Source organism: Durio zibethinus, chromosome 18, assembly GCF_047325235.1.
Source record: "Durio zibethinus cultivar Kanyao isolate XHJ-2024 chromosome 18, ASM4732523v1, whole genome shotgun sequence".
NCBI classification, from domain to species: domain Eukaryota; kingdom Viridiplantae; phylum Streptophyta; class Magnoliopsida; order Malvales; family Malvaceae; genus Durio; species Durio zibethinus.
The window spans coordinates 22,684,664-22,708,446 of record NC_143179.1 but is presented as its reverse complement, the minus strand read 5'-3'; the positions used below and the strand labels follow the sequence as shown (position 1 = coordinate 22,708,446).

Below are 23,783 nucleotides of genomic sequence, written 5' to 3'. Positions count from 1 at the left end.
GAGGTCTTTGGTCGTAGCTAGCAGTCGAGGATTAAGCGAAAAGCTTACGTTTTTTTAAAAGGGGAAATATAAATATAGTAGCTTCTCTGGTGCTTGAAAATGGGGAATACAATTTCTGAAAAATGAAACCTGCTTCTCTGGCACATTCAAGGCTATTTGCAATTGATCAATACTAAAGGTAATACTCTATATAAAAGCCCTTTTCTTTTCAGCTTTGAATAAGAAAGGGAGATGCTCTCTGTTAAGCTTTATGTGCTATAATTGTTGCTAGGAAGGATCCTACAAAGTTTACTCTTTCCTTTTCCAATGATTTTCCTTCCTTTTTCTTTCTTTCAGAAAAGTTCTTTGCCAGAACACATGACATTTACTCGATCTGTAAATCATTTGCCATTGGATAAAGTATCAGAGAGAACAGCAATTTTAACTCGTGTAAATTTTCCTGAAAAAGATAAATATACAGAAAGTCACATGTTTCTCAGCCATCTTCACAATTGCACTAGAATTAAGTCCTTTCACAGAAGTATTAGTACACCTAGCCATAAACATAAAGTATATAGCAGTTGTTTGTAAACACTATTAATTGTTGAATTGTTGATAGTGTAGCCGGTGAGTAAAGTGTATATATGATGTACTTGAGGGAGCATATTCCTACGATAATTTTCTTATAATTAATCAATAAAAATTAAGTTTAAATTAATAATTATATAACATCTATAAAAATTATATATGAAATTTATATTTATAAACCTGGATTTGGATTTCACCGTACCTTCGGTATAGTGTATACACTTGTTTGTAAACACTATGAATTGTTGATGCCAAAAATTAGGATGGGCCTAGAGCTGCTTATGGTTTGGGCCGGGTTTAGCATAATATTTGAGCATTTTAAACAAATTCAAGTTCAGCTCAGCCTTATTTTTCGACCCTTAGTTTTTGCTCTAAGTCCATTCCTCTATGTAATAATAAACTTCAAATTCCTCTAAAATATTAGTATTTAAAGTTGAGAAAAATAAAAAAATTTACTTTTTTTTATAAATTATAAATTTAATTAATTTTAATTAAATTTACAAGTTATTTGGGTTTGGATTAAATTTAATTTTGTTAGATGTAATTTAAAATTGAATCATTATTTTAATGTTTTGTATAAAAAAATAAACTTTATCCTATTATAAATAATAAAGTAAATGGATCTTGTTTAGCATAAAAAATAAAACAAATGTACTTCATCTCGTTTTAGTAAAAATATTTTTTTGATTTTCGAGCAATGTTCAAGCTTTAAATGATAAAACTTAAGCTTGATCTTATTTGTTCAAATCTTTTTAATGAACTTAATATTAATATCTAAATCTTTTAAAATTTCAGATAAACTTTTAAGTTCAGACCAACAGGCCCGGCATAAGAGCAGGTTTGGATGGGCCAAGGGTCTAGCCGCTGTGCAGAGTGCACATATGGTAAATGAATCTAGGAACTTGCTTTGCAACCATTAACCTGAGCAACCAACATTATCATGAAAAGCTTTAATTGGGCCAAAAAGCTAACCCTTGTCATGCTGCAAAAAATTCTTTCCTTTTGGAGAACCTCAGACCTTAAAATTTTTTACCCGTTTTGGGGCCTGACCTTAAACTTGTTAATGTCATACCCAAAATCATCATAGTTTAGGCCGAAAAGGATGCCAAGTTTATTGTTGGGCCCAAATGAAGTGGAGTTCAGTTGCCTACAACACATCTTTCTTTGTTGATAGAAATCAACACTTGCAATTATAGTACAAAAAAAACCCACTTGGTAGTTGGTACTCAAAAAAAAAAAAAAAAAGACTTATAAATCATTTTTTTTTTTGCAAGTCAAAGCACTTTGACTTTTACAGTCTTTTCGTAACGAACTTGACATACCCAAGAACTTAATATCATCATACGTATTACAAAAGAATTGTAGAACGAAGTTCATTGTATTGGTGTAAGTATTTTTTATTGCATGTAAAGACATATTCAACAGACAATGAAATTAACATATCGTAAAATAAGTTTGATTGAAATTATTGAATTATAAAATTAAAATTATCTTCTTAAGTAAATAATTTATCCCATTTATAAATAAAAAATCTCAATAAATAATTCTGTTGATTTCCAATGTTAGAAAAAGCATACAATGATAATTAATCCCACTTCAAATCTTCAATAAAAGAAAAAAAATAATGTTAACAGTAGTTTTATCCTTCTCATCGGCACAATTGGATTATATATTTTGTTCAAACAAGTTGAACAGCTAATAAGATTATCCCAAATAGTATGCGTGGGAGAAATTCTATTAGCATCAACCTTCTGTTATATAAAATCTAAAAATCTGCTGATCAATGAGGCTCAAAACAGGGAATGAGCAATGGGTGGATGGAACAGATTTGGTAGGGAAAAGAGGAGAGAGTGATTAAAAAACAAATCATGATAAAATAAATTTTAAAAAATAAAAAAGATAAGAAAAATATGGATGGACGCTTTGATCTAGTTTCACCTACCACACTACCTCAATCAACTCGTCAAAAAAGAGATTAAAAAATAAAAATAAAATGAAATTTTATAAAAATGTTGATGGTTTGACAGCCTAACGACTGCCATCTCAATCAATCAATTCCAAAGTCTCTTTTATTATTCTTTACAATTTTTTTATAATCCAAATTTATTCTTTAATTTATTTCAAGAAATCAAAGAGATGTATAACAAATCGGAGATTGAAACAATTACAAGACAGTTTCAATTATTTTAATAGATACGCTAATACACGAACTGGCATGTTTTAAAACTGAGTAATTGTTATGCATTTCTCCATTTCCCTTCCTGCTTGTCGTTTTCCTTGAGTCTGTCGAAAAAGAGTTTGAAGAAGCGAACTGATCGTCAGCGACAAAGGGTCCCACGAACTACTTGCGCAGCAAGGTGGCACGTCGGCGACACAACGATTTTTTATCTTCTTGTTTAAATAAAATCATGACAAGACTCTGAGGTGAAGCACGCTGATTTCCTCACCACTAGCCAGTTGCCAGTTTTGACATGTTTGTTTGGATTAGCGAAGAAATATTCCCTAATATGTGGCTCTAAAGTAACAAAGAAAAGCAGCCGATGACGGTGGATCCATGTAAAAAGAGCCATGGACCTGTATTAAAGTTTTGTTTCAGCAAAACCAAGTAAGACGAGCCCAGGAAATTAACTATGAAGCAATTTGATTTTGAACTTTTTTGCACAAATTATATGATCTTATTACATTTACATATACATAATATTCAAACAAAGTATTTAGAAGATAAAAGTCGCCGACTTGACGTTTTCCCCCTTTTTTATAGTTTCCTGGAAGCTGTTGATCTTAATACTATGGCCCAGTGTGCCAGGTTAAGTCCAGCAGTTCTCATTGTATCTTTTGCAGGCTCCTTCGTCCCTGATGGGACTAGTCATGACTCGTGACTGTATTGCTATTGAATATGGACACGACGAAGACTTTTCATTTTCATACACAATGCTTTTTTGCTATATAAGGAGTACTTAGTGTTACTTAGCCTTCAGTCGGCTACGTACTTGAACCTTTTCCTCTTTTCCTCTTGCTTTCAGCCTTCACTGTTTCTCTCTGTTTTCAAGAGCAGAACAAGTAAAACGCAGGAATGGCTACCCTGTTGAAAGAGCTACCTTCTTTTTCCGTTCTTCTCTCCGCTTATGCCTCTATCTCAGCCATGGTCATGCTAATCCGCACAATCTTAAATGAAATGGTTCCAGAACGGATGAGAGACTACATTGCCTCAAAATTTTCCGAGCTGACATCCACTTACTTCTCTTCAGAGTTCACCTTCTTTATCGAAGACCGCTGGCAAGCTTCTGATAACCAACTGTTTCGGGCTGCTGAGGTCTACTTGCCAACCAGAATTGGCCCTTCCAGCGACAGTCTACTTGTAGGTTTCAACGACTCCAATGAACCCACAGCACCACCCAAACGAAGCATCCCTGTAAATTGCACGATCATGGATGATTTTGAGGGGATACGCTTGGAGTGGACTTTCTCTTCAATTGAAACCAAAAAGTGCTACGTTCCCAATAAGAGATACTTCGCCGTGACCTGTAAGAAAAGCGCTAGAGAAAGAGTTGAGCAAAGGTACTTCACCTACATTAGCAAAGAAGCACAAGTAATTCTGAACAAGCGTGAGAGCCTCAGCATTTACACATATGACCAAGACTGCTCCATGTGGGAGTCCGCAGTTTTCAAGCACCCAGCAAAATTTGAGACACTGGCAATCGAGCCAAAGCTTAAGCAATTCATAATGGGTGATCTTGATTCATTTGGGAAACGCAAGGAATTTTTCGAAAATGTTGGCAGGGCTTGGAAACGTGGGTACCTTTTGTATGGTCCTCCAGGGACAGGAAAATCATCCCTCGTTGCTGCAATTGCAAATTACTTGAGTTATGATATATATGATCTTCAGTTTCAAATTGTTCGAAACGATGCTGATCTTAGACGTATACTCACATCCACCACCAACCGGTCCATTCTGCTCATCGAGGACATAGATTGTAGCACAAATGTATCACGTGGTCGTGCCCAGGTCAAAGAAAAACCTGAGGATGAAGAAGATGATGAACCCAAAAGTCCTTCTGCTATCGATCCTGGGGTAATTCATTTGTTGATTGTTATTTTCCTTTACACCTGTCTTTAGTCTTTACTTATCTTGGTTTGGTTGTAGCGGTCAAAGTTTTCAAATCTCTAATTTACCACAATTTTGTAGGTAACCCTGTCAGGCTTACTCAATTTCATTGATGGATTGTGGTCGAGTTGTGGAAACGAAAGAATCATAATCTTTACCACAAATCACAAAGAAATGTTAGACCCAGCTCTGCTACGGCCAGGGCGTATGGATGTGCATATTTACATGGGATATTGTACTCCAGCAGCATTCAGAAAACTTTCAACTACATATCTTGGAATCAAAGAAGCTGGAATCAAAGAAGCCAAACTATTCGGCTGCATTGATGAACTCATTGAAAGTATTGCAGTTACTCCAGCTGAAGTTGCACAACAACTTATGATCAGTGATGACCCTAAAACTGCACTCGAAGGTCTCATAGACTTTCTCAACGTGAAGAAGAAGAAGACAGAAGAGGGTGTAGTTGAAAAGGAGGAAAAGGTAGTTGAAAGACAAAATTCAAAGCCTACTGAGTCTGAAACAAGATGCATATATTTGACTTAGTTTAGCTGGTCGGGGAACTTATTAGCTGCTAAAAATCTTGGGTAGAAACCATATTCTGTTGCTTCATGGCAAGTGATTTATATGTAACTTTTTCAATATGCCTACAGCCAAAACTATAACACTCAAGATTTATGCTTCACAGATCAGATCACATCACATGCAATAAGAAGTTAGCTGGGTTGTTGGAATGGAGTATGATCTAATTATGGCAAATCAAAGAACTTTGATCATAAGAAATATATAAGCATCATACCATAGAGAATATATTTCTGATTAATTTCTTGAGATAAACGTTTTAATATGTGAATATTAATTCCATGTGCAGACTGAGGAAGGCGACATGATTATAAAAGACAAATCTCCCGCTGCCCCAACAGCTGAACAAAGGTAACAACAGAAGATGAAAAGAATGCCCCAGCACCATGAGAAGAAAGGAATACTTGAGAAGATCAAGACGAAGCTCCCTGGAATCAATTAGATAACTTTAATAAACTAGTTTATACAATGTAGCCTTGTTTGTAACTTATATGCGCAGGTTACTAGTAATAAGCGCTGCTTACAAAATTGTGATAAAATACAACAGGCAGAGTATTATAAGAGATGTGTTCTCATACATGCAGGCTGGTTTCTGCACTGGAATTCCAGCTTTATTGTTTATACATCTGACTCATTTTACTAAATAAATACTGTCTTTGACTACTTGAAAGCGGTGAAAATATTATAGTCACAGCATGCATAGCCACTGGCCCACTGCTGTTCTGACAACAACTTATTTTGTTAGAAAAATGCAATACAAAGAATGTTGTTTGATGCAAACTTCAGAATATGATGGCTTTATAAAACCCTCTGTCATGGATGATAAGATTAATATATGTCAGAGTATCAAGTTCACAAACCATCCGTCTCATTGCCAACCTTTCTCATGAGCAAACGATTCAAATGCATCAGTATTGGACCTTGAAACACAAATAAATTCCATTTGTAAAGTTAAAAAACTCGAATAAATCCCATCTGTAAGTTGAATGACTCTATTATTTGTGTGTATATGATAATTTTTCTTTTCAGATTGCGATTTGAAAACTATATAGCTGAATTCCTCTCAATCTGTCTTCTCTTGTCTGCTACTAAGATTTCTGACCTAGTCGATACTCTTGAGCTGAATTCTTTATTAATTAGAGAGTGGGAGGTAGTGTATTGGCGACCTAACATTTGTAGTGATGATGACTAATAAATGGACAATGTTAAACCAAAATTAGAATGATATGCATCGGTAAATGATGGGGGCACATTATTCATTTCAGGCAATTGAAGAAACATACAAGAGTATACGTACATGAACAAAGGGTTGGTGAATGATTTAGGAACCCATGAACGAAGCAGAAGTGTGCTACAACCTCTGTTAGAACATGGTCGAGACAACCATGGAAAAAGAGGAAGAAGGTGATTATTAACGGAAGTCATGAGTATTTAGTTGTGTGGGCAATATTTATATTGTTAATTTGATGCTGCTCTACTATATTTGTTAAAAATTATCTTATGCAATTTGGATAACGAATTATTTTTGGTTTTTAACTTTGCTAGACCTCCTCTGAGGAAAATGGGACAAAGAAGAAGTGCGAGGCATTTGTGAATGGTTTGTTCAAATGCAGAATGACTGATATTGATGTATGATTGCCAGGATTACAGTCAGCTGACATTGATTGGCAAGCACGGCCGAGTTCATGTTTAGGTTTTCATTATAATCAATCACCGCTATGATTTCTTGATGATTCTACACAACCTGTTGCAGAACTAAATTTTGACGATAGATTCTTTTTATAAGCTATCCTTTCGATTTTCCCTTGAAGAATTTCAGTGATTCTTTGCTGCTATCAATAAGTTTGTACCCTGGAACAAAGATAAATCTCAAATAATGTGAAAATAAATAATAAAAAAAAATCACTGGAGACTGGAGCCGTGTATTTGCTGTTCCACTTTGCATAATTGTATTTGTGGGAAATGTTTGCATGATCACAATCACATTTATCTAAGTAACTGGAAACCACCGTTACCTTTTTTTTTTCTTTTTCAAATAAAATGTCACAATCAAAGTTACTTAATGAAAGTGATCCGGCATACATGGCTGATATTGATGTATGATTGCCAGGATTACAGTCAGGTGACATTGATTTGCGGGCGCGGCCGAGTTCATATTTAGGTTTTCATTATAATCAATCACTACTATGATTTCTTGATGATTCTACACAACCTGTTCTAGAACTAAACTTTGACGATAGATTCTTTTTATAAGCTATCCTATCGATTTTCCCTTCAAGAATTTCAGTGATTCTTTGCTGCTATCAATATGCTTGTACCCTGGAACAAAGATAAATCTCAAAAAATGTGAAAACAAACAATAAAAAAAATTCACTGGAGGCTGGATCCGCGTATTTGCTGTTCCACTTTGCATAATTGTATTTGTGGAAAATGTTTGCATGATCACAATCAGAGTTACCTAAGTAACTGAAAACCACCGTTACCTTTTCTTTTTTCTTTTTCAAATAAAATGCAGTTACTTAATGAAAGTGATCCAGCATACATAACGCTCTAAAACAAGACTCAAGTTTCGCCTTTGGATGATCCATCAGTCTCATCTGCTGCCAAGTTATAATTATAAAACTCAAGTTCAGAAAATAGTTTCAGAAAGAGAGTTTCTCATTCATGTGCTTACAGGGCACCAAGCATCTCTCGCACAGGTTAAACACCATTGCCAAAGAAAGACCGACTTTTCTCTTTCCGTACCAAATACCGGCATAGGCATTTACAGGAGTTATTAAGCATTTAACTTTGATTGGGAAAATGCTTTCTCCTTTTGTTTCCGTTTTCCTTAAAAGAGGAAGCAGTTTGTCTACTCTAGCTCTTATAGACTAATCGATGCAGGGAGATGCTCTTGCAATTAACCTTTGTCATCATGGAACCACCACCTGGTCTGCTTGGGCGACCGGCCATTTCTACAGTTCTTTACATAGCGATCGTTGTCTTCAGGACATTGCTGCAAGCATGGCTAAAAGTATTAAAAAGAGTTCTGGACTTAAAGAAACAAAAATACGATATCAATATCCCCATTATTTACAAAAACAGTAGTGCTCACTCCCAGTAGTGCCCTATGCATGGTACAAGCATGGCATGAAGACATACTGGAATAAGAAAGCACTCCAGAAAGTCAATTGAATGTACATTCAAAGTTCAAACCTTCACAGTTGAGCTCGATAGCATGGAGAGAATGCTGATACAGATAGAACTAACTGTCATGGCTGGGGACCATGAATCATACAAGATATCTACAAAATACAATGGAACAATCCTGTATTATATGTCTTTCTTGTCACAAGTTATAGTGTTATACAATAAAAATTAGGTAAAGAACAAAAAAGTGGAAATTGAGCAACATTATTACCAACGTGCATGAATGTGCATGTATGTGTGTGTGTGTGTGTGTGTGTGTGTAAGAGAGAGCAGGTTTGGATGGGCCAAGGGTCTAGCCGCTGTGCAGAGTGCACATACGGTAAATGAATCTAGGAACTTGCTTTGCAACCATTAACCTGAGCAACCAACATTATCATGAAAAGCTTTAATTGGGCCAAAAAGCTAACCCATAGTCATGCTGTAAAAAATTCTTTACTTTTGGAGAACCTCAGACCTTAAATTTTTTTAACCGTTTTGGGGCCTGACCTTAAACTTGTTAATGTCATACCAAAAATCATCATATTTTAGGCCGAAAAGGATGCCAAGTTTATTGTTGGGCCCAAATGAAGTGGAGTTCAGTTGCCTACAACACATCTTTCTTTGTTGATAGAAATCAACACTTGCAATTATGGTACAAAAAAAACCCACTTGGTAGTTGGTACTCAAAAAAAAAAAAAAAAAGACTTATAAATCTTTTTTTTTTTTTGAAAGTCAAAGCACTTTGACTTTTACAGTCTTTTCGTAATGAACTTGGCATACCCAAGAACTTAATATCATCATATGTATTACAAAAGAATTGTAGAACGAAGTTCATTGTATTGGTGTAAGTATTTTTTATTGCATGTAAAGACATATTCAACAGACAATGAAATTAACATATCGTAAAATAAGTTTGATTGAAATTATTGAATTATAAAATTAAAATTATCTTCTTAAGTAAATAATTTATCCCATTTATAAATAAAAAATCTCAATAAATAATTTTGTTGATTTCCAATGTTAGAAAAAGCATACAATGATAATTAATCCCACTTCAAATCTTCAATAAAAGAAAAAAAATAATGTTAACAGTAGTTTTATCCTTCTCATCGGCACAATTGGATTATATATTTTGTTCAAACAAGTTGAACAGCTAATAAGATTATCCCAAATAGTATGCGTGGGGGAAATTCTATTAGCATCAACCTTCTGTTATTTAAAATCTAAAAATCTGCTGATCAATGAGGCTCAAAACAGGGAATGAGCAATGGGTGGATGGAACAGATTAGGTAGGGAAAAGAGGAGAGAGTGATTAAAAAACAAATCATGATAAAATAAATTTTAAAATATAAAAAAGATAAGAAAAATATGGATGGACTCTTTGATCTAGTTTCCACACTACCTCAATCAACTCGTCAAAAAAGAGATTAAAAAATAAAAATAAAATGAAATTTTATAAAAATGTTGATGGTTTGACAGCCTAACGACTGCCATCTCAATCAATCAATTCCAAAGTCTCTTTTATTAATCAAAGAGATGTATAACAAATCGGAGATTGAAACAATTACAAGACAGTTTCAATTATTTTAATAGATACGCTAATACACGAACTGGCATGTTTTAAAACTGAGTAATTGTTATGCATTTCTCCATTTCCCTTCCTGCTTGTCGTTTTCATTGAGTCGGTCGAAAAAGGGGTTGAAGAAGCGAACTGATCGTCAGCGACGAAGGGTCCCACGAACTACTTGCGCAGCAAGGTGGCACGTGGCGAAACAACGATTTTTTATCTTCTTGTCTAAATAAAATCATGACAAGACTCTGAGGTGAAGCACGCTGATTTCCTCACCACTAGCTAGTTGCCAGTTTTGACATGTTTGGTTGGATTAGCGAAGAAATGTTCCCTAATATGTGGCTCTAAAGTAACAAAGAAAAGCAGCCGATGACGGTGGATCCATGTAAAAAGAGCCACGGACCTGTATTAAAGTTTTGTTTCAGCAAAACCAAGTAAGACGAGCCCAGGAAATTAACTATGAAGCAATTTGATTTTGAACTTTTTTGCACAAATTATATGATCTTATTACATTTACATATGCATAATATTCAAACAAAGTATTTAGAAGATAAAAGTCGCCGACTTGACGTTTTCCCTCTTTTTTATAGTTTCCTGGAAGCTGTTGATCTTAACACTATGGGCCAGTGTGCCAGGTTAAGTCCAGCAGTTCTCATTGTATCTTTTGCAGGCTCCTTCGTCCCTGATGGGACTAGTCATGACTCGTGACTGTATTGCTATTGAATATGGACACGACGAAGACTTTTCATTTTCATACACAATGCTTTTTTGCTATATAAGGAGTACTTAGTGTTACTTAGCCTTCAGTCGGCTACGTACTTGAACCTTTTCCTCTTTTCCTCTTGCTTTCAGCCTTCACTGTTTCTCTCTGTTTTCAAGAGCAGAACAAGTAAAACGCAGGAATGGCTACCCTGTTGAAAGAGCTACCTTCTTTTTCCGTTCTTCTCTCCGCTTATGCCTCTATCTCAGCCATGGTCATGCTAATCCGCACAATCTAAAATGAAATGGTCCCAGAACGGATGAGAGACTACATTGCCTCAAAATTTTCCGAGCTGACATCCACTTACTTCTCTTCAGAGTTCACCTTCTTTATCGAAGACCGCTGGCAAGCTTCTGATAACCAACTGTTTCGGGCTGCTGAGGTCTACTTGCCAACCAGAATTGGCCCTTCCAGCGACAGTCTACTTGTAGGTTTCAACGACTCCAATGAACCCACAGCACCACCCAAACGAAGCATCCCTGTAAATTGCACGATCATGGATGATTTTGAGGGGATACGCTTGGAGTGGACTTTCTCTTCAATTGAAACCAAAAAGTGCTACGTTCCCAATAAGAGATACTTCGCCGTGACCTGTAAGAAAAGCGCTAGAGAAAGAGTTGAGCAAAGGTACTTCACCTACATTAGCAAAGAAGCACAAGTAATTCTGAACAAGCGTGAGAGCCTCAGCATTTACACATATGACCAAGACTGCTCCATGTGGGAGTCCGCAGTTTTCAAGCACCCAGCAAAATTTGAGACACTGGCAATCGAGCCAAAGCTTAAGCAATTCATAATGGGTGATCTTGATTCATTTCGGGAACGCAAGGAATTTTTCGAAAATGTTGGCAGGGCTTGGAAACGTGGGTACCTTTTGTATGGTCCTGCAGGGACATGAAAATCATCACTCGTTGCTGCAATTGCAAATTACTTGAGTTATGATATATATGATCTTCAGTTTCAAAGCGTTCGAAACGATGCTGATCTTAGACGTATACTCACATCCACCACCAACCGGTCCATTCTGCTCATCGAGGACATAGATTGTAGCACAAATGTATCACGTGGTCGTGCCCAGGTCAAAGAAAAACCTGAGGATGAAGAAGATGATGAACTCAAAAGTCCTTCTGCTATCGATCCTGGGGTAATTCATTTGTTGATTGTTATTTTCCTTTACACCTGTCTTTAGTCTTTACTTATCTTGGTTTGGTTGTAGCGGTCAAAGTTTTCAAATCTCTAATTTACCACAATTTTGTAGGTAACCCTGTCAGGCTTACTCAATTTCATTGATGGATTGTGGTCGAGTTGTGGAAACGAAAGAATCATAATCTTTACCACAAATCACAAAGAAAAGTTAGACCCAGCTCTGCTACGGCCAGGGCGTATGGATGTGCATATTTACATGGGATATTGTACTCCAGCAGCATTCAGAAAACTTTCAACTACATATCTTGGAATCAAAGAAGCTGGAATCAAAGAAGCCAAACTATTCGGCTGCATTGATGAACTCATTGAAAGTATTGAAGTTACTCCAGCTGAAGTTGCACAACAACTTATGATCAGTGATGACCCTAAAACTGCACTCGAAGGTCTCATAGACTTTCTCAACGTGAAGAAGAAGAAGATAGAAGAGGGTGTAGTTGAAAAGGAGGAAAAGGTAGTTGAAAGACAAAATTCAAAGCCTGCTGAGTCTGAAACAAGATGCATACATTTGACTTAGTTTAGCTGGTCGGGGAACTTATTAGCTGCTAAAAATCTTGGGTAGAAACCATATTCTGTTGCTTCATGGCAAGTGATTTATATGTAACTTTTTCAATTTGCCCACAGCCAAAACTATAACACTCAAGATTTATGCTTCACAGATCAGATCACATCACATGCAATAAGAAGTTAGCTGGGTTGTTGGAATGGAGTATGATCTAATTATGGCAAATCAAAGAACTTTGATCATAAGAAATATATAAGCATCATACCATAGAGAATATATTTCTGATTAATTTCTTGAGATAAACGTTTTAATATTTGAATATTAATTCCAGACTGAGGAAGGCGACATGATTATAAAAGACAAATCTCCCGCTGCCCCAACAGCTGAACAAAGGCAACAACAGAAGATGAAAAGAATGCCCCAGCACCATGAGAAGAAAGGAATACTTGAGAAGATCAAGACGAAGCTCCCTGGAATCAATTAGATAACTTTAATAAACTAGTTTATACAATGTAGCCTTGTTTGTAACTTATATGCGCAGGTTACTAGTAATAAGCGCTCCTTACAAAATTGTGATAAAATACAACAGGCAGAGTATTATAAGAGATGTGTTCTCATACATGCAGGCTGGTTTCTGCACTGGAATTCCAGCTTTATTGTTTATACATCTGACTCATTTTACTAAATAAATACTGTCTTTGACTACTTGAAAGCGGTGAAAATATTATAGTCACAGCATGCATAGCCACTGGCCCACTGCTGTTCTGACAACAACTTATTTTGTTAGAAAAATGCAATACAAAGAATGTTGTTTGATGCAAACTTCAGAATATGATGGCTTTATAAAACCCTCTGTCATGGATGATAAGATTAATATATGTCAGAGTATCAAGTTCACAAACCATCCGTCTCATTGCCAACCTTTCTCATGAGCAAACGATTCAAATGCATCAGTATTGGACCTTGAAGGACAAATAAATTCCATTTGTAAAGTTAAAAAACTCGAATAAATCCCATCTGTAAGTTGAATGACTCTATTATTTGTGTGTATATGATAATTTTTCTTTTCAGATTGCGATTTGAAAACTATATAGCTGAATTCCTCTCAATCTGTCTTCTCTTGTCTGCTAATAAGATTTCTGACCTAGTCGATACTCTTGAGCTGAATTCTTTATTAATTAGAGAGTGGGAGGTAGTGTATTGGCGACCTAACATTTGTAGTGATGATGACTAATAAATGGACAATGTTAAACCAAAATTAGAATGATATGCATCGGTAAATGATGGGGGCACATTATTCATTTCAGGCAATTGAAGAAACATACAAGAGTATACGTACATGAACAAAGGGTTGGTGAATGATTTAGGAACCCATGAACGAAGCAGAAGTGTGCTACAACCTCTGTTGGAACATGGTCGAGACAACCATGGAAAAAGAGGAAGAAGGTGATTATTAACGGAAGTCATGAGTATTTAGTTGTGTGTGCAATATTTATATTGTTAATTTGATGCTGCTCTACTATATTTGTTAAAAATTATCTTATGCAATTTGGATAACGAATTATTTTTGGTTTTTAACTTTGCTAGACCTCCTCTGAGGAAAATGGGACAAAGAAGAAGTGCAAGGCATTTGTGAATGGTTTGTTCAAATGCAGAATGACTGATATTGATGTATGATTGCCAGGATTACAGTCAGCTGACATTGATTGGCAAGCACGGCCGAGTTCATGTTTAGGTTTTCATTATAATCAATCACCGCTATGATTTCTTGATGATTCTACACAACCTGTTGCAGAACTAAATTTTGACGATAGATTCTTTTTATAAGCTATCCTTTCGATTTTCCCTTGAAGAATTTCAGTGATTCTTTGCTGCTATCAATAAGTTTGTACCCTGGAACAAAGATAAATCTCAAATAATGTGAAAATAAATAATAAAAAAAAATCACTGGAGACTGGAGCCGTGTATTTGCTGTTCCACTTTGCATAATTGTATTTGTGGAAAATGTTTGCATGATCACAATCACATTTATCTAAGTAACTGGAAACCACCGTTACCTTTTTTTTTTCTTTTTCAAATAAAATGTCACAATCAAAGTTACTTAATGAAAGTGATCCGGCATACATGGCTGATATTGATGTATGATTGCCAGGATTACAGTCAGGTGACATTGATTTGCGGGCGCGGCCGAGTTCATATTTAGGTTTTCATTATAATCAATCACTACTATGATTTCTTGATGATTCTACACAACCTGTTCTAGAACTAAACTTTGACGATGGATTCTTTTTATAAGCTATCCTATCGATTTTCCCTTCAAGAATTTCAGTGATTCTTTGCTGCTATCAATATGCTTGTACCCTGGAACAAAGATAAATCTCAAAAAATGTGAAAACAAACAATAAAAAAAATTCACTGGAGGCTGGAGCCGCGTATTTGCTGTTCCACTTTGCATAATTGTACTTGTGGAAAATGTTTGCATGATCACAATCAGAGTTACCTAAGTAACTGAAAACCACCGTTACCTTTTCTTTTTTCCTTTTCAAATAAAATGCAGTTACTTAATGAAAGTGATCCAGCATACATAACGCTCTAAAACAGGACTCAAGTTTCGCCTTTGGATGATCCATCAGTCTCATCTGCTGCCAAGTTATAATTATAAAACTCAAGTTCAGAAAATAGTTTCAGAAAGAGAGTTTCTCATTCATGTGCTTACAGGGCACCAAACATCTCTCGCACAGGTTAAACACCATTGCCAAAGAAAGACCGACTTTTCTCTTTCCGTACCAAATACCAGCATAAGCATTTACAGGAGTTATTAAGCATTTAACTTTGATTGGGAAAATGCTTTCTCCTTTTGTTTCCGTTTTCCTTAAAAGGGGAAGCAGTTTGTCTACTCTAGCTCTTATAGACTAATCGATGCAGGGAGATGCTCTTGCAATTAAACTTTGTCATCATGGAACCACCACCTGGTCTGCTTGGGCGACCGGCCATTTCTACAGTTCTTTACATAGCGATCGTTGTCTTCAGGACATTGCTGCAAGCATGGCTAAAAGTATTAAAAAGAGTTCTGGACTTAAAGAAACAAAAATACGATATCAATATCCCCATTATTTACAAAAACAGTAGTGCTCACTCCCAGTAGTGCCCTATGCATGGTACAAGCATGGCATGAAGACATACTGGAATAAGAAAGCACTCCAGAAAGTCAATTGAATGTACATTCAAAGTTCAAACCTTCACAGTTGAGCTCGATAGCATGGAGAGAATGCTGATACAGATAGAACTAACTGTCATGGCTGGGGACCATGAATCATACAAGATATCTACAAAATACAATGGAACAATCCTGTATTATATGTCTTTCTTGTCACAAGTTATAGTGTTATACAATAAAAATTAGGTAAAGAACAAAAAAGTGGAAATTGAGCAACATTATTACCAACGTGCATGAATGTGCATGTATGTGTGTGTGTGTGTGTGTGTGTGTGTGTGTGTAAGAGAGAGCAGGTTTGGATGGGCCAAGGGTCTAGCCGCTGTGCAGAGTGCACATATGGTAAATGAATCTAGGAACTTGCTTTGCAACCATTAACCTGAGCAACCAACATTATCATGAAAAGCTTTAATTGGGCCAAAAAGCTAACCCATAGTCATGCTGTAAAAAGTTCTTTACTTTTGGAGAACCTCATACCTTAAATTTTTTTACCCGTTTTGGGGCCTGACCTTAAACTTGTTAATGTCATACCAAAAATCATCATATTTTAGGCCGAAAAGGATGCCAAGTTTATTGTTGGGCCCAAATGAAGTGGAGTTCAGTTGCCTACAACACATCTTTCTTTGTTGATAGAAATCAACACTTGCAATTATAGTACAAAAAAAACCCACTTGGTAGTTGGTACTCAAAAAAAAAAAAATTATAAATCATTTTTTTTTTGCAAGTCAAAGCACTTTGACTTTTACAGTCTTTTCGTAATGAACTTGACATACCCAAGAACTTAATATCATCATATGCATTACAAAAGAATTGTAGAACGAAGTTCATTGTATTGGTGTAAGTATTTTTTATTGCATGTAAAGACATATTCAACAGACAATGAAATTAACATATCGTAAAATAAGTTTGATTGAAATTATTGAATTATAAAATTAAAATTATCTTCTTAAGTAAATAATTTATCCCATTTATAAATAAAAAATCTCAATAAATAATTTTGTTGATTTCCAATGTTAGAAAAAGCATACAATGATAATTAATCCCACTTCAAATCTTCAATAAAAGAAAAAAAATAATGTTAACAGTAGTTTTATCCTTCTCATCGGCACAATTGGATTATATATTTTGTTCAAACAAGTTGAACAGCTAATAAGATTATCCCAAATAGTATGCGTGGGAGAAATTCTATTAGCATCAACCTTCTGTTATATAAAATCTAAAAATCTGCTGATCAATGAGGCTCAAAACAGGGAATGAGCAATGGGTGGATGGAACAGATTTGGTAGGGAAAAGAGGAGAGAGTGATTAAAAAACAAATCATGATAAAATAAATTTTAAAAAATAAAAAAAATAAGAAAAATAAAAATAAAATGAAATTTTATAAAAATGTTGATGGTTTGAACGACTGCCATCTCAATCAATCAATTCCAAAGTCTCTCTTATTATTCTTTACAATTTTTTTATAATCCAAATTTATTCTTTAATTTATTTTAAGAAATCAAAGAGATGTATAACAAATCGGAGATTGAAATAATTACAAGACAGTTTCAATTATTTTAATAGATACGCTAATACACGAACTGGCATGTTTTAAAACTGAGTAATTGTTATGCATTTCTCCATTTCCCTTCCTGCTTGTCGTTTTCCTTGAGTCAGTCGAAAAAGGATTGGAAGAAGCGAACTGATCGTCAGCGACAAAGGGTCCCACGAACTACTTGCGCAGCAAGGTGGCACGTCGGCGACACAACGATTCTTTATCTTCTTGTCTAAATAAAATCATGACAAGACTCTGAGGTGAAGCACGCTGATTTCCTCACCACTAGCCAGTTGCTAATTTTGACATGTTTGTTTGGATTAGCGAAGAAATATTCCCTAATATGTGGCTCTAAAGTAACAAAGAAAAGCAGCCGATGACGGTGGATCCATGTAAAAAGAGCCATGGACCTGTATTAAAGTTTTGTTTCAGCAAAACCAAGTAAGACGAGCCCAGGAAATTAACTATGAAGCAATTTGATTTTGAACTTTTTTGCACAAATTATATGATCTTATTACATTTACATATACATAATATTCAAACAAAGTATTTAGAAGATAAAAGTCGCCGACTTGACGTTTTCCCCCTTTTTTATAGTTTCCTGGAAGCTGTTGATCTTAATACTATGGGCCAGTGTGCCAGGTTAAGTCCAGCAGTTCTCATTGTATCTTTTCCAGGTCCTTCGTCCCTGATGCGATTAGTCATGACTCGTGACTGTATTGCTATTGAATATGGACACGATGAAGACTTTTCATTTTCATACAAAATGCTTTTTTGCTATATAAGGAGTACTTAGTGTTACTTAGCCTTCAGTCGGCTACGTACTTGAACCTTTTCCTCTTTTCCTCTTGCTTTCAGCCTTCACTGTTTCTCTCTTGTTTTCAAGAGAGCAGAACAAGTAAAACGCAGGAATGGCTACCCTGTTGAAAGAGCTACCTTCTTTTTCCGTTCTTCTCTCCGCTTATGCCTCTATCTCAGCCATGGTCATGCTAATCCGCACAATCTTAAATGAAATGGTCCCAGAACGGATGAGAAACTACATTGCCTCAAAATTTTCCGAGCTGACATCCACTTACTTCTCTTCAGAGTTCACCTTCTTTATCGAAGACCGCTGGCAAGCTTCTGATAACCAACTGTTTCGGGCTGCTGAGGTCTACTTGCCAACCAGAATTGGCCCTTCCAGCGACAGTCTACTTGTAGGTTTCAACGACTCCAATGAACCCACAGCACCACCCAAACGAAGCATCCCTGTAAATTGCACGATCATGGATGATTTTGAGGGGATACGCTTGGAGTGGACTTTCTCTTCAATTGAAACCAAAAAGTGCTACGTTCCCAATAAGAGATACTTCGCCGTGACCTGTAAGAAAAGCGCTAGAGAAAGAGTTGAGCAAAGGTACTTCACCTACATTAGCAAAGAAGCACAAGTAATTCTGAACAAGCGTGAGAGCCTCAGCATTTACACATATGACCAAGACTGCTCCATGTGGGAGTCCGCAGTTTTCAAGCACCCAGCAACATTTGAGACACTGGCAATCGAGCCAAAGCTTAAGCAATTCATAATGGGTGATCTTGATTCATTTGGGAAACGCAAGGAATTTTTCGAAAATGTTGGCAGGGCTTGGAAACGTGGGTACCTTTTGTATGGTCCTCCAGGGACAGGAAAATCATCACTCGTTGCTGCAATTGCAAATTACTTGAGGTATGATATATATGATCTTCAGTTTCAAAGCGTTCGAAAGGATGCTGATCTTAGACGTATACTCACATCCACCACCAACGGGTCCATTCTGCTCATCGAGGACATAGATTGTAGCACAAATGTATCACGTGGTCGTGCCCAGGTCAAAGAAAAACCTGAGGATGAAGAAGATGATAAACCCAAAAGTTCTTCTGCTATCGATCCTGGGGTAATTCATTTGTTGATTGTTATTTCCCTTTACACCTGTCTTTAGTCTTTACTTATCTTGGTTTGGTTGTAGCGGTCAAAGTTTTCAAATCTCTAATTTACCACGATTTTGTAGGTAACCCTGTCAGGCTTACTCAATTTCATTGATGGATTGTGGTCGAGTTGTGGAAACGAACGAATCATAATCTTTACCACAAATCACAAAGAAAAGTTAGACCCAGCTCTGCTACGGCCAGGGCGTATGGATGTGCATATTTACATGGGATATTGTACTCCAGCAGCATTCAGAAAACTTTCAACTACATATCTTGGAATCAAAGAAGCTGGAATCAAAGAAGCCAAACTATTCGGCTGCATCGATGAACTCATTGAAAGTACTGAAGTTACTCCAGCTGAAGTTGCACAACAACTTATGATCTGTGATGACCCTAAAACTGCACTCGAAGGTCTCATAGACTTTCTCAACGTGAAGAAGAAGAAGATAGAAGAGGGTGTAGTTGAAAAGGAGGAAAAGGTAGTTGAAAGACAAAATTCAAAGCCTGCTGAGTCTGAAACAAGATGCATATATTTGACTTAGTTTAGCTTGTCGGGGAACTTATTAGCTGCTAAAAAATCTTGGGTAGAAACCATATTCTGTTGCTTCATGGCAAGTGATTTATATGTAACTTTTTCAATATGCCCACACCCAAAACTAGAACACTCAAGATTTATGCTTCACAGATCAGATCACATCACATGCAATAAGAAGTTAGCTGGGTTGTTGGAATGGAGTATGATCTAATTATGGCAAATCAAAGAACTTTGATCATAAGAAATACGTTCTTCTAAGGAAGAAACTCGTTTTCTGATATACGTCATGAAGAAGACCCAAATTGTTAGCAGAAGAATAGTGATCAACTTCAATGCAACCACAAATTTTAGCACCATGCAAGCTAAAAGCCCACTGAATAAGGTTAGATTTAGCCCTGGTTAATATTAACAATGACTCAACTATATCATCAAGAATGTATCCTCCGGCATTAAAATTTGACAATGTTCATGGTTGAATTTCTTCTCTTTTACTTCTTTTGTTATTATTATTTTTTTTTTCAACTTGCAAAATATTATTACAGAGGTTCATAATAGTTGGTAGTACTAAAAACCATAGAACTGAATTATGTGTAGGCCACGTTATTGTTAGCAAAAAGATTTGGAATGATTCCAAACCATGTTAACCTGCTTGAAGCAAACCAAACAGAAACAATAGGCACCTGATTTTGCTTTCAAGATGCAAAGCTAAAATTCCATAAGGACGAGATATTAATACAAAATTCTCATTTAAATATCATCTATCAACAATTGGAATGGGAAGAGAGATGCATTTAATAAGTTTAGCCTGTCGTATCGAAATGTTCTGACTACCATAATCTCTTCTGATTTCTGTCATTTGTATTAACAAGAGTTAAAATGCATATATCTGGTTTCAAGTTAGGATCCTATTGATCAAAATTATTAAACAAATATCACTCCTACTGCTGCAAGGATGAAAGAGGCAAACCCTGGAGAAAGTTATATGAAGGCGGAAGTATATCTTTTGCTGATGCTAGAGATTGAATCAACTCATCTACTTGCCGTGCAAACATGCAAACTACATCAGCTAAATTTCTTGTTATCCAATCTTCACATATCCTGCGGAAGAGGGCAAAGAATTTTAGTGGATCAAAATAAAATTTGATACTGACAAGTTAACTAGATGAAGGAGGGAATAACATATATGAACAAGTTAATATTGGAGGACATTGACAAACTTAGCCATCTTGCAAATAGATATCGAATAAGAGAGATTACAGTAATGGAACCAATGAATTCTGACAGGTGTCAAGGCATTATATTTTCTGAATCTTGAAAAAGCTGGCCACCCAATTCGAACAGCTATTTTTGTTTTATCCTTCAAGCATGCAAGTTTTATTAATTGCCGAGTCAGGAGTATTATTCATTTGTAACTATTATTCAAGAGTATCAAGTCTGCTTCGGCTTTGTGTTTCTTTCTTGTTTCAATTTCCCCTAATTACAAATGTATGTACCGCTATTCAATCTTGTCAAGTGACGAATGAGAACTAAATTCTTGTCAAAATGCAGGACATAAGACAAAGAGCATCAAAAGTTTCCTAAACATGAAACAATTAATTTAATATGTTAAGCAGGTTAGAAAAACAATAAGCTTGTTTTGTTAGCAGAGGAAAAAGGAGATGAATCAAGAGCTCAATTGGAACTGACCTTAACTGAGATGCTGTACGTTCACCAAAGTCAGAAAAGAGCACCTTGATAATAGGGAGTAAATTTAACTTTGGACTAGAGTCTGTTGAACTGGCTGTGTCCAAACAATAACCAGAACAGCACCAAGAATTTGGATTTAACAGAACAATTTGCAACAAGGGAGACTTGGTTTTTAAATCTCTAACCAAAGTTCGAAATGATAATTCATCTTTTGCATTTTCCAGTAGCTGATTTGTGAACATTCTTTCCAAGCTATATTTCCTGTATGATGAGCAAACTTGAGGCCACAGTTCGACATTCATCAATGACAATAAAGCAACACTTATAAAGCTATCTAATACTAAAATGACTCATCAGAGAACAAAATATTTTTGTGGTAATTGCGCACAGTAGCCAAATTGTTTTCTGCTCACCTGAATAAATCCCCTGATCCACCACCTGATGAACAAGTGGAAATGTAGCATTTAAAGAGTCGAACTCCACCATCTATGTGTGCACCATCGTTATCAAAAGGATAAGCTCCAAGAAGTGATAAACAGTTAGGGCATACAAATTCCATCCAGTCAATATCCATTGAGAGATTGTAGGATTTAGCCATAAAAGCATTTCCAAGAAAGCCATTAAGGAACAATTTCTGATTAGCCAAGAGCCTTGAAGTGTTTTGGTCCACTGGATAAGTTTCAGAAACATCGTGATGGCTACCGTCATCAACATGCTTTTGTATGTGATCTGTATGAACACAACAACCTGGCACTGATGTCTCAGTTTCAGAGATATCTGATACAGGTAATGCAGAAAAACTTTCTTGAACATTGGCTTCCTCAGTAGTAACTAGCACATTTGTATTACTGCTATCATTCTTAATATGAACAGAGCCGAACTTCTCACATAGATCATTCATTCTCTCTTGAGAAGTTAACATATCTTCACTCAAACCATAGCCACTAGCAAAATCTGGTCCAGGCTGGTATTCTTGAGTTCCATTATAAAGTTTACAGGCCTCCAGGTCATCCTTGCAAAGGAGAACAGTTGTAAAGTTTAAGAGGCACAAACCCTTAGTACATGTAAAGGACTTCGCAAATCTAGTCACCAGCTTCTCACTTATACCCCCAAATGAACAACAGCAAGCTCCAAACCAATTATCAGCCACCTCTCGCCAGTCAATCGATGGCATTTCCAAAAAATTTCTACATACATTAATCTAAATTCTCAAAATAAATAGAGAGAAACGCAACAAGCAAAGGGATATCAAACAGTACATATATTTGAAGCTGATAGTAATGAGCACAATTAAATGAAAACACATGACCTACCTAAGAGGACTTTTAGTCAGCCTAGTTGAGCAATTTCTACAATAGAAGTGCACTCCTTCTTCCATTGATGACAGGCTCTTCAAATCTTAAAAAAAGAAACAAAAAAAAAAACGAGAAATTAGAAGAAAACCAAAAATGTAAGTCATGCCCGAACATAACTTTTACATATAAATTACAAAAATAAATTGCTATTCAAAAAAAAATTTTTTTATTGTTCAAAACACTAAAAATAACAATTATATGAAACTTAAAACTCGAACCTGAAAAAACCAAGCACAGACTTTGAAGAATAAAAAAGATGGATAATTGTGAACTAACCAGTACCCATCACCAGCGGCTTTGCTGCATCCAATTCAACCGCGTCATCGCCATTTTCAGACGTATTCAACACCGAATCAAAGCTGGAAACAATAGGATGATCAACAGGAAGAAGCAAAACGAGCTTGACCTCAATGTGATCATCCAAAGCTCTCAAACTCACCGGAGATTCAGAATCGATCAAGACTCTAGGAATCGGAACCCTCACCGACACCTCCTCCTTCCCCTCCACTTTAAGCCACGAAACGAAAAGTTGAGATTGAGAGAGATTGAGTTGAACTTCGAGGTTCTTGCATTGAAGCGAAGGTTTTGTTTGAGAATCGAAGAGGAACAAACGGAGGTTCGGAGAGTGAGTTTGTGCTTCCCATGTGAACCGCCATTTTCTAGGGTTTTCAAGGTTTGACATTTTTCTTTCCTTTCTCTGGGTTTGTGTTCAAGTATTCGGACCGTTCTGCTAAGCCGGCGCTTCTTACGTTCTATTAAAACGGATAGTTTTCTGTCTATTTCCTGAAATACCCTTATCGGGCTAAGATCGGCTCGGTCTTTGGGATGAAGGCCCATTTACCTATCTGAAAAGGCCTATCCCATGGGGCATAGCCCAGTAGATCCCTTTCTCCTTTAATTTAGGTGTAATCCCAATAATTAATTTTGTAATAAAAATTATCTCATTCGCCATCAGTGAAAATTTTAAACTCTTTTAAATTAGGTTCGATAATTTAAATACAATACGATAATATAATATGAATATAACATAAAAATAAAATATGAAAATGACACGATTTAAA

General features: G+C 36.0%; 3 protein-coding genes and 1 pseudogene across 5 annotated transcripts; 3 read left to right on the top strand and 1 right to left on the bottom strand.

Moving 5' to 3' along the window:
- The first annotated feature begins 3,528 nt into the window (after positions 1-3,528).
- Positions 3,529-5,914, top strand: LOC111300063 (AAA-ATPase At1g43910-like). Of its 2 annotated transcripts, XM_022895671.2 has the most exons (3): positions 3,530-4,639; positions 4,754-5,152; positions 5,541-5,914. In XM_022895671.2, exons 1-3 carry the CDS (start codon positions 3,641-3,643, stop codon positions 5,604-5,606), a joined length of 1,464 nt encoding a protein of 487 aa, XP_022751406.2. In that variant the 5' UTR covers positions 3,530-3,640; the 3' UTR covers positions 5,607-5,914. The 2 variants fall into 2 exon arrangements, with proteins under 2 accessions (XP_022751407.2, XP_022751406.2); XM_022895672.2 differs by lacking the exon at positions 5,541-5,914 and having other exon boundaries at positions 3,529-4,639; positions 4,754-5,403.
- A 4,863-nt stretch (positions 5,915-10,777) lies between these two features.
- On the top strand, positions 10,778-12,654 carry LOC149513894 (AAA-ATPase At1g43910-like; annotated as a pseudogene). The gene is made up of 2 exons (XR_016330083.1): positions 10,778-11,890; positions 12,005-12,654. The product of XR_016330083.1 is annotated as an AAA-ATPase At1g43910-like (transcript).
- A 4,991-nt stretch (positions 12,655-17,645) lies between these two features.
- Positions 17,646-20,172, top strand: LOC111300065 (AAA-ATPase At1g43910-like). Its single transcript, XM_022895673.2, has 2 exons — positions 17,646-19,112; positions 19,227-20,172. The coding sequence occupies exons 1-2, from the start codon at positions 18,114-18,116 to the stop codon at positions 19,686-19,688; spliced, it is 1,461 nt and encodes a 486-aa protein (XP_022751408.2). The 5' UTR covers positions 17,646-18,113; the 3' UTR covers positions 19,689-20,172.
- A 190-nt stretch (positions 20,173-20,362) lies between these two features.
- LOC111300062 (HECT-like ubiquitin-conjugating enzyme (E2)-binding protein) lies at positions 20,363-23,451 on the bottom strand. The gene is made up of 5 exons (XM_022895669.2): positions 22,999-23,451; positions 22,681-22,765; positions 21,781-22,554; positions 21,368-21,628; positions 20,363-20,779 (listed from the first exon to the last, which is right to left on the bottom strand). The coding sequence occupies exons 1-5, from the start codon at positions 23,402-23,404 to the stop codon at positions 20,620-20,622; spliced, it is 1,686 nt and encodes a 561-aa protein (XP_022751404.1). The 5' UTR covers positions 23,405-23,451; the 3' UTR covers positions 20,363-20,619.
- Positions 23,452-23,783: the final 332 nt, after the last annotated feature.